Source organism: Sinocyclocheilus grahami, unplaced genomic scaffold, assembly GCF_001515645.1.
Source record: "Sinocyclocheilus grahami isolate Dianchi unplaced genomic scaffold, SAMN03320097.WGS_v1.1 scaffold211.1, whole genome shotgun sequence".
NCBI lineage: Eukaryota > Metazoa > Chordata > Actinopteri > Cypriniformes > Cyprinidae > Sinocyclocheilus > Sinocyclocheilus grahami.
Window position 1 is genome coordinate 878,454 of NW_015505390.1, and position 11,165 is coordinate 889,618.

The following is an 11,165-nucleotide window of genomic DNA, read 5'->3' on the forward strand; positions in this document are numbered from 1 at the left end:
GCCAAATGGAAAGCACACAACAAAATGACTTACACAAGGTCATGATTTTAATGAGATTTTAAAGAGACTACACATAACTATGATCAATGTGAGACACATTAAGATAATAAATTACAGTGGAAAAGCAAAACAGCACCAGAAGGCATCCGTCACATGGTCATCATGATGTACTGCTTCAGTTTTGTCCGTCCTCTACGCCAGTGAGATTTTCACTCTTTAACAAAAACAATTCAAAGAAATCAGCTTTTATTGATAACAGACAAAGTCCACTGGTTAAAATAACATCTTCAGAATGCACTGTATGTTGTACTGTGAAATGTATTAGTGTTGTTGCAGTGGTGTAACCTGGGATAGAACTGAAATGTTGTTCAGTGTTTGCCTACTGACTAAGCAAAAGCAAAGTGAAATAAGTCTGTAATGTCATAAAATTAAGCACAAGGCAGCTGGAATAAAGAGCAAATAATTGAAATAAATTAACATTTATTTCTAAAAAGCAGTGTGAATGAATTTAACCTTTGATAATTTGGGAATGACAAATTAAAACCTACAAACCAACAATACTTATACATTATATGACATAAATAGAACATCAGACCAATTACGTCAATGAAGATTCAGTCATCCATATAATAAGAGTCTTAATATGTCTTGTAGAAGTAAATCTAAGAAAATATTACAGACGTTTTACTATTTACTGAATATGTTGTTTCGCAACTCAATAGAGTGGCTTCATTGTCACTTCTAAGGAAGTGGTTTCTTTATATTTTATGTCATATTCAAGCATTATTTTCTCATAAAATAGAATCCAAAGCAAACAGCAGTACAGTCAATGTCAGATATTTGGTTAGAGAGTCTGCAGACTTTTGTTTTTGGTATAATTTATATAAGTAAAATTAAAACCCTCATTTGCAGTCTATTGTTAAAGGAGCACATACAGAACCATTCCATACACATACTTAAAGTGCACATGTATTAAGAATCAAACAGAAAGGATTAGTAGTTAAAATTATAAAACACTCACAAACTGTCTTTTTTAAGAATACTACTCTTCTAAAGAAAAGCCAAGGCATTCAAACTGTCAGCACAAACAGAACAAACAATAACAGACATCCTCCCTTCTGAAACCGTCAGAGACTTCAGCAGCTTGGACCATAATTGTCCCCCTAGAGAAAATGCAACAGTATACTGCTGGAGATGCAGGATCCAGTAGGATAGAAGAACAGTCCAGTGAGGAGACTAAGGAGGTGTCTAATGGGAGGCGACAGTGATCCAGTGGGAGGACAGAAGATGAGGTCTGAAGTTTGCTTGTTTTGTGAATGAGAGATCACACAGTGTAGTCCAGCTCTGCATTCATTTTGGTGTACATTTCATAGATGGCGTCAATAGTAGCTGTGAAGTTTACTAGGAACTGCCGCACTTTGTCCAAGCATTCTTCCTCCTTGACCTCTCGCCCTCTTGAAAGAGCTTTGAGAAAATCTGATCTGTATGGTGCGGCATATAGTGCTGCCTAAAAAAGACAGGGCAACCTCAATAGGTTTTTCCAAGCATTTACAGTCATCACAACAGAAATGTCTACATTTCACTCATTTCACTTTCAGATGATGAAAAACTATTTTTAACTTGGATAAAAACAACTTTTGAATACATACATACATTTTTTTTAAGAAACTTACTTGAAAGAGCTTCTGGACAAACCAGCCATGATACTTCTTCAATGCCATCTCATAAGCTTTGGTGATGTTGACTCTGATGAGGTTAGGGTTGTTTTCATCTTTATCCCCATCCACTAGACTCTGGAGAAGAGCCTGGATAAAGCGTAGCCCCCTAACAGAAAAAAAAACCACAAGGTTTTATTTCAAGGCTTAGTTAACCTAAAAATAAAAATTCTCATTCACATTCAAGTAGTTTCACAGAATGTTCTGAGTGCTCGTTTTCACAGAATGAAACTGAATGATTTGGAGAAATTGAGCACTACATGACTTGCTCACCAATGGATCCTCTGCAGTGAATGGGTGCCATCAGAATTAAGAGTCCAAACAACTGATAAAAACATAATAATAAAAAAACATAACAACGACTCCAGTCCATCATTTAATGTCTTGCAAAGTGAAGAGATTGTTTGTAAGAAAAAAATCCATCATTAAAGGTGCAGTAGGAGATCTTGGAAAATGCTAACTTTAGCCTGATAGCACTGAAAGCGAATGTCCCACCCTCCCTGCAATCGCCGTCCAAAGCCACGCCCCCTGAACGCATATACGCTCACTCACAGACCAGAATACCAGAGACAACATTACTACAATAGGCTACATCAGCGGTTCCCAATTCCAGCCCATGTTCCGAAGTTAAATAAACTCCAACGGATTTCCCCTGCTCAGGGAGTAGGGAGCAATGAACACTGTGTAGGGAGCATGTCAATCGGAGCTCTCGTAGCTCTCTTCTAACGAGCTGGTTATCTGAATCGAAGCGAGACAAGCAAAATACATGCGCGAGGACTGGAATTGGGAACCGCTGGGCTGCCTACATCATGTGTCATTCACCGGTGAGAAAACTTTAAAAGTACTACAATACCAGGAAGGAAGATCGGGTTGTTGATGTTTGTCTGCCATCCTCGCTCTGTCTGCACAGCGTGCGTGAACGCGCTGATGACGTATCCTGTCTGCACGAACCGGGTGCACAGAGGTATGCAGATACATACGTTGACAGGCAGGTAGGAAAGTCAATTAAAACGCTCGGACCGAGCGTTTTGATTGGACGAACATTTCATGGTCCTATGCCTTCCACAGAATATATAAATACATTTAGACCACTTAACTTAATGATTGCTATCGGGATGTGAAGAGACTTTCAACCAGCATGACAAAAAATGTTTCTGAAGACAATCACCTATTGCACCTTTAAGCAAACAGTTGCTTCTGGCCAAAATAGTCGCTTATTGGAATCCATAATCCATGATAACACTTCCTTCCTCCAGTGACAAAGTCCATCCCCTGTTGTCCGCTCACATGAAAATCCACCAACATACCTGTTCTGCTTCTGTTTTGATGATTTTTTCACTTGAGAAAGCAATATTATGGATAGAGGACTTGTATTTTAGCCAGAAGCAACGGTTTGAAGTTAAAGTCTTAAAGATGGATTTGTTTACTAGAAACACGCAGCTTTTCAATTTAATTTTGACGTTAATTGATGGACTGGAGTCGTGTGGATTACTTGTGGATTATTGTGATGTTTTCATCAGCTGTTTGGACTCTCATTCTGACGGCACCCATTCACTGCAGAGGATCCATTGGTGAGCAAGTGATGTAATGCTACATTTCTCAAAATCTGTTCCGATAAAGAAACAAACTCATCTACATCTTGGATGGCCTGAGGGTAAGTACATTTCCAGCAAAATTTCATTTTTACTTGAACTATTTATTTAATAAAGACAGAAACAGGAAGTATCAAAGTCCATGTTTACGTTATGCAACTTTTAAATTTAAAATCAACTGTTTTTCACTTTCACTTCTACAAAATAAAAAAACTTTTCAGGCCCAGCCTTGCCTTTTCAGCCACATGAGGGCAAGTGTTGCTCCTACTTTTGGCCACTCGGTTCCATGCATCTCCTTCTCTGCTTCCAAAATGTGCTGCAGGGTTTTAAACCTGGTAGGGTTGCTGTCATACACAGCCTTGATTTTCTGTGAGAAAAAGCAGAGAGGTGGGTGGAGTAATGATTGTAAAAGTTATATTGTTCGATGCTTATCAACCGTGTATATCACGTGGTGAACTTACAGTGATGTTACCCACAATATCAGCTTTGATGGGGGAAAAAACAGCAGAGCCAAGGCAATCTAAGAGGAGATAAAGAGAACAGATGAGTAATACTTGAGTACATGCAAATATTTTAATAACACTTAAGCAATTTGCATGTATTTGAAATGTTGCCTGAAAAGGTTGCCTGGCAACCTACTAAACACATGAAAAGTAGATTGTTATGCACATGTGAGAATGCAACATTCTTTCACAGAGCTGTGCGGTAATCCTCTTTTTACATACTAGGATATTTACAGGAATGTAGCAGATACACGGAAAAAGTATTGCCACCTTTGATCCCTTAGAACTTTGAGTGAACTCTGGCATTACCGCCTTAAAAAAGAGCTCTGAATAATTAACTGTGCTTAGAGAGCATGACAGATTTCTGAAAGCACCCATGCGGTTCATTAAAGTTTCAGCACCACCCATTATCATACTGAGACCAAATGTATTGCGAGTATGATAATGAAACAAACACCTGTGGAAATGGAAACACACTGAATCACTTCGGTTTCCATTCCTGCAGCCAATCAATACTGTATATGCTTTTTCAATTTTTGTATTAGACTTCTTCATTAAAAAAAGTGGTTTGATTATGATTTACTGTGGGTTGTTTGCATGCATGCACTGCCTAACTCTGTAAACATACCATGCTGCTTTAAATGAGACCTCTTTGGGTGGGTTACACATACCGACAGAAGTGTCATGCCAACTGAGCAAATTAGATTTTGAATGCAACTCCTAAAGACCGTATCTTTAATAATTAGTTTGCAGATCTAATTGGACTAAAAACCTAATTACTACTTGTTTAAAACGATCAACACATCAATATTAAAATTCTGTCCAATATAACCTGATAATTATTTTCATGTTATTATGACCATTAATAAATGGACAATATTAAAGCTCTTTACTATTTTGCCTAAACAAAATCAAATGAAAACACTATCAACAAAAACCGATTGTTTTAAATGCCTAAAGTGAATTAAGGCATCTGGATATTCATTTTGAGATTTGTTAAGATTACATTTAACAGTGTTATTACATTATAATTTTTAAAGATTAGCCTTTAGTTAGTGTTAAAATGATGGCAAAGGTAATTTATTTAAATGTAAAAATAGAGGAAATGAACATGCAAAATTAAATATCTAATTTCGGTCAATATATATCAAAATATTGATCAATATTAATAAATTAAGGGTGTGTTTACACTTGTAGTTAGCTTCTCTTGGTTTTATTGGTCCGGATCAAAAGAGTAAATAATACATTTATTTCTGGTTCACTTACTGTTCACACCGTAATTTTTTATATAAAAAAAACTTAATATAAAACAAAAAAAGATAAAGTTACAACCTGATTGGTCAGCATTTATGATGTATATTTTGCAAACTGTGTGCAGGGTATATATGATGGCATTTTTACCAACTGATAATTCACAAAGAGCTTATAAAATGTGTAAAGGAGTCAAAACAGCAAACAGAGACAGAAGTTCTGACACCTGTACAGAACTGTAATCAGGGCCATCGCTAGTGAGGAGAAAGGTGGTGACAATTATAGGGGCCCCTACTGCCCAAAGGGCCCACTGAATCCAGTAGTTATGCTATATATTCCCCTACTCTTATATGAATCATTTTAGTATATATAGTACAAGGTCAGCTTGTATGAGTTTAATGAAAACCTCAAAAACATTTAGTTTAAAATGCTTTCCAAATATCTCCTATCTCCCCTCCATAAAAAAATGGTTTAGTCTGATGGTTATTAATCATTTCAGCTTAGTCAGCTACAAAAAGGAGATAAGATCCCAATAATATCGCAGGTCCCACCCCAGCTAGTGAAAAAAAAAACAATCAGAGTTGAGACTGCTCCGAGAACAGCTGAAGTTAGAAGTAAAGTTACAGTGGAAGTGAAAATGCTGGGGGGGAAATCTGGGTACCAGTAACGTCATGAAAAGGAGAGGGAGGCCAGGAGAACTGCTTAATCGGTCTATCAAAACGTTCTTTTGCAAGACAGGTTAGTGCACTGTAAGGATGTCATTATGATGGGATGCCACGCACCTGATCATTTCGCTGCCCAATTTACTTTTGTGGGAATAGGACACACCGGCCAAACGATTGCACTCTCAAAGTTCCCCTCTTTCTGTGCTATTATGTAGATTGTTATATTGTATAATCCATAGAGAAATGCACGTCACATGGATTGTTGCTGATGTGATGGCCTATAATTAAGATAACACTGTCAAAAAAAAAAAGCTGAATACAACTCACTGCACTGATGGATACATTTATCAGTTTATTTAATAAAATATTATGCAGTAGCATATTGCATGTGTGCTATCAGGAAGCCATTATTTGTATGTATGTATTTATTTATTTTCTGTTTTGTTATGTCATTAAAAAAAATAACCCATATCTTATACTGTATGATTTGAGTAGAAGGCAGTGGGGGCGCACATCAATATTTTTTCAGGGTGCCCAGAATTCCCTAGCTACACCCTGACTGTAATGGGCATATTGCTAGTCATAGCTCATGTGACGAGAAGAGAATGCTTTTGGTTCATTTTTCGGTCCGTGCTGTGTTCACATTAGTCGAACTGTACCAGAGTTCATTTGAAAGCCTGAAAAGATGGGTCTCGGTCCACTTGTTTGGTTATTCAGATTCAGAGGAACCATACTAACAGAGCAAGTGCAACAGAGTTAGTTTTTAAAAAATCAAACCTGCCAAGAAACGGCACCAAGAAAACCAGGACTGCCACTGGTGCCCCCCTCACAAAAATAGATGCATGACATCCTTGTATACCAACATTTTATGCAGGCCGAGGATCTAAGCCCCATACAATCAAAATGCCTGAACAAGAAAAGACTTAGAAAGTGATATACAGTATGTGTTCCTCAAGTGAGTGTAGCACCCGAGTAGAATTTCCCAACATAGAAATGTTCAACAGTGTTGGGTTCAAACCAGCATAGCGCATAGGAAAGATCTGGGTCATCAGCATTTTTTACCGTTAGCAAAAGGAGCATCTCTGGTTACAGAGGACTCCAAACAAGCTCAAAGTCTGAATGAATGCCTTACAATTACAGAAGACACACACACGCGCGAACGGCCCTCCCTCCTGTTCTTTCTGGTGTTGGTACTCCACACAGGGCTTTTTGCGATAAAGTGTGAACACTAAACAAGAGTTAATTGGGAAGCTTAATTGTCTTTCTGTGGGATTTAGCGACAAGAATAATCAGCCTACACTACCAGTCAAAGGTTTTTGAACTGCAAGATTTTTAATGTTTCTTAAAGAATTATCTTCTGCTCACCAAGCCTGCATTTATTTGATCCAAAATGCACCAAAAGCAGTAACATTTTGAAATACCAGTGTCCTCAATCACCTTATGACATCACATGATCATAAATGCGTCCCAAATCACAGCCTGCCATAAAAAGTTTGTCTATCAAGGTTAAAGTTTGTCTATCAAGGTTAAGTTCCAGTATCTATCATATCATTAGATCTTAATCTGTAGACTGTAGGAGTTTCTTGAAGAACAAACAGTGGGGTCCAAAAGTCTGAAATCAATAGTGAAAATGCTTCTTACTAATATATACTGTGTGTGTGTATATATACAGTATATATATATATATATAAAATATAATACTTTTATTTTTTAACTTTTACTTTTTATTCAAATGATTATTTTTTTCTAATGAAAATGTTTATTAAATTAGAAAATACTAAGATTTATTAAACACGATTTAATTTCAATAATTTAATGAACATGTTCATTAAAAATAATACTATCAGCATAATCATGTGAGTAGAATAAATTAAATGTAAGAGAGCAAAAAAAATGTTTAAATAATATATCATAATGGACACCACAAGTTTGTGCTAAAATGTCTTTTGCTCAACATGGCCAATTTAATTAGTGACCAAAAATAGAGCAGAAACTAAAATATTTCATATCCATTTTAGATTTTTTTTTTAATCCTAGGTTTTTATGTGGTCTCAGATTTGTTGATGACACTGTAGTTCTGAATTGTCACTGTGAGGTTTAGTTTAAACTCTCTCCATCATATCCAGTTCTTTTTACAACTACAGCAAGAAAATTAGCATTTTAGTGACAGCTGAAAAAAATTACAAGAAGAGTATATCAAGAGCTAATGTGAACACCTCTGGCATGGCGTTTTAAGTGGCAAATTCATTTCAAATGCATTTTTACATACTAATACTAAATGAGGCTTTGAACAAAGATGTTCTGATGTTCCGTTCCACCAATGAATAGAGCAGGGCAACTCAACACCATGCTAATCAATTTTCTCAACTTCCAAAATCGAGGACAGCAGATTAAATTATGCATGCAATAGGTTTGTGGCCTTCTTTGTGAAAAGAAATTTGAGCCAAAAAAAAAAGATTAGCCCTCAACAGCAAACAATGGCTTCTGCTTGACAGCTAGGCTTTGTCAGACAGTAAATTACTAACAACTTCTGCAGAACACTGAAGATCTTGATCAGGAGTGGAAAATCTCACCCCTGATCAAGGAGCTGGAATATCTCAGGAAATCAGACTACAGGTTTCTGTAACATGTGTATAGCTAATTATGTAATTGAACTAGTTTAAAACTCTTATTCTATAAACATGCACGCGTTTCGCTGTTACTTTGTTTCACTTTATTTACGATTAATTTAGAAAATGACAGTTTGAAGTGATCTACGAGGGAGGGAATTCAAACAAACATTGGCTATTTTATCATTTGCATATTGAAATATGCAATATGAAAAACAAGTTACACTGAACGCTGAAAGCCTTAAAACATCAAACGATTTCCCTACAGTTCATTTGAAAGCCCAGCCCATCCGGCCGTTTCATGACAGCAGAGTTCATGCTCAAATCTGAGCTCAAACTATGAGAGATGACGGAAGAACCTACCGAAGAAAGGTGGAAGGTGAGACACCGCCTCGAGAAACGGCCGGGTTTCCACTTGTTTGTCGGCTGGAAGTTGCCGGAACTGGTGCTCCATTAGAAGAGCCATGATTGCCTAAAGTGGGCGAAAGTGACTTTTTGCCTACAACATAAGACGAGGACAACAAAGCAGAAATTAAGACAGAACCCGGAACTACCACCGGACAGACAGGCACAGTGTTTACTATTCCACTTCTACAGTACTAGCGCTGCACTGCACAGCTGGACAGCCCCTACACCGCCCCTCTATGCAAATATACGCAACTCATAGCGGAAACGTTCAGTAGCCCCTCACCGCGGAACACAAGATCCAGGGGGCGTGGTTGGATCTAGATCCAACTCCTCCTACCTTACATATTCCTAAACCTACCCGTCTCCACCCCCTGATCCCTAAACCCCCCCATCTCCACCCCTTAACTTACCAATCTCCACCCCTAGATGTGGATCCAACCACGCCCCCTGGATCTTGTGTTCTGCAGTGAGGACCATCTCGAAACGTTTGGCAGGTAGGTGAGGAGGAGCCAATCACATCGCAGGGGGCGGGGCCGAAGCTTATAATATGTGACCCTGGACCACAAAACCAGTCTTGAGTATCAATTGTTGATCATCATCTTAAAGTTGAATAAATAAGATTTCCATTGATGTATTGTTTGTTAGGATAGGACAATATTTGGCCGAGATACATCTATTTAAAAATCTGGAATCTGAGGGTGCAAAAAAATCAAAATATTGAGAAAATCGCCTTTAAAGTTGTCCGAATGAAGTTCTTAGCAATGCATATTACTAATCAAAAATTAAGTTTTAATATATTTACAGTAGGAAATTTACTAAATATCTTCATGGATCCTAATGATTTTTGGCATAAAAGAAAAATCAATAATTTTGACCCATACAATGTTTTTTTGGCTATTGCTAAAAATATACCCCAGTGACTCAAGACTGGTTTTGTGGTCCAGGGTCACATATATTCTTTTCAGTACCCACACTTTACAGTGTACAGTTATGAAAAATGTTACTGCACAATAGCCAAATGAAATATTTTTTCTGTTACAGAACCTAAATCTGCTATTTTCTTTATTATGCTTAAAGTTTTGTTTTTTTTACTCCAACCATTAAAACAGATTTATCAGATAAAATGCAAGTTAAAAAATATTAAGGGAATCTAAAACTAGTTTGTCCAACACACCAGTCATTTAAGGAGGTTATAGGCCTCTGCTCATGACTCTGTTATCACATGTAACACATCCACGGAGTTTGATTTTCCCAGACCTGTGGACCCTTTTCACATTTCCGGGTTTCTCAGAAGCAGAAGTTGTCATAGTTGGGTAATCATCTATAGTGGTAAATGAGGAAAAAAGAGGAAAAGATAGTGAGAGATTGATAATGGCAGTCAGAAGAGAGAACGAGATCAAATTTACCATCACTCCCACAGCTGCTGTTTTAGAAACACTCTCAGAGCAGCATTAAATATTTTGTAATCTGCAATGGTACTATAATGCAATGTATGGTGTTATAAATGTACTGTACATACATTTTTTCATATATATTTTGTAGGATTTATACGTTGCCAATGACCGGTCCATTTATAATTATGGTCGGTGCAAAATGCTGATAATTAGTGAAGTAAAATATTGAACAACCAGCTCTCTGTAGATGTTATTTCTCTTATTGTGGTTTAGCTTTAGGCTTTGTTGTGCCTGATATACCGAATAGACTCCATAAAGTCCCTAATGCACATCCCTTTTTCTCATCAACAGATGCAATTAATTTGCCCTTACCTCTGAGATCAGGAAATGTAGTCAAGAGACCTGGAATCTCCCCCGGTGTCCGAGTTTGCTCAGCTGAGTTTGAGCTTAATAAGGCTTGAAGGAAGTCCTTCAGTTTCAGAATAATAGGTTACCCCAAAAATAAATTACTCAGAGACTTTTCCTTAAAGTTTTAACGCATCACCATCTGTAATGGTTTCGCTTTATTAGTACACAGTAACTCATAAGTAATAAAATGAAAGTAACAGCGAGTAAGTCTTCACCATCGAAGTGCGGCCCTGTCTGAAGCTCTCCTTGGCATTTTATAGCCTTGCAGACAATTTGCATTAACATCATCAAAGCCATCCCTGCATTCTTTCCTGATTTGGTCATTTCTTTGCGTACATAGACATGATACATAACCTTTATCACACTCAGCACAGAGTATCAAAAGTTCAAATAGAAGAATTGCAGGGGTTCTACGTATAACAAAGATATTCATCTCTCAAGTCACACTCATATAAAAATATAATAAAATTAGTACTGTTAGTTCGAGATTCCATCTCACAATTCTACTGTAAGATGCAGCCCCTTTCTTTTCATCATCTCAGAAAACAAAACATATAGCAACCTAAACCACCAGCCTTCAACTTTTATACATTTGGGGAACAAAATGTGTGATCAAACAT

At 37.2% G+C, this 11,165-nt stretch overlaps 1 protein-coding gene across 1 annotated transcript; it reads right to left on the bottom strand.

The window, feature by feature from the left end:
- Positions 1–46: 46 nt before the first annotated feature.
- LOC107595968 (glycolipid transfer protein) lies at positions 47–8,963 on the bottom strand. Its single transcript, XM_016286567.1, has 5 exons — positions 8,699–8,963; positions 3,769–3,827; positions 3,541–3,674; positions 1,674–1,824; positions 47–1,507 (listed from the first exon to the last, which is right to left on the bottom strand). Exons 1-5 carry the CDS (start codon positions 8,799–8,801, stop codon positions 1,325–1,327), a joined length of 630 nt encoding a protein of 209 aa, XP_016142053.1. The 5' UTR covers positions 8,802–8,963; the 3' UTR covers positions 47–1,324.
- Positions 8,964–11,165: the final 2,202 nt, after the last annotated feature.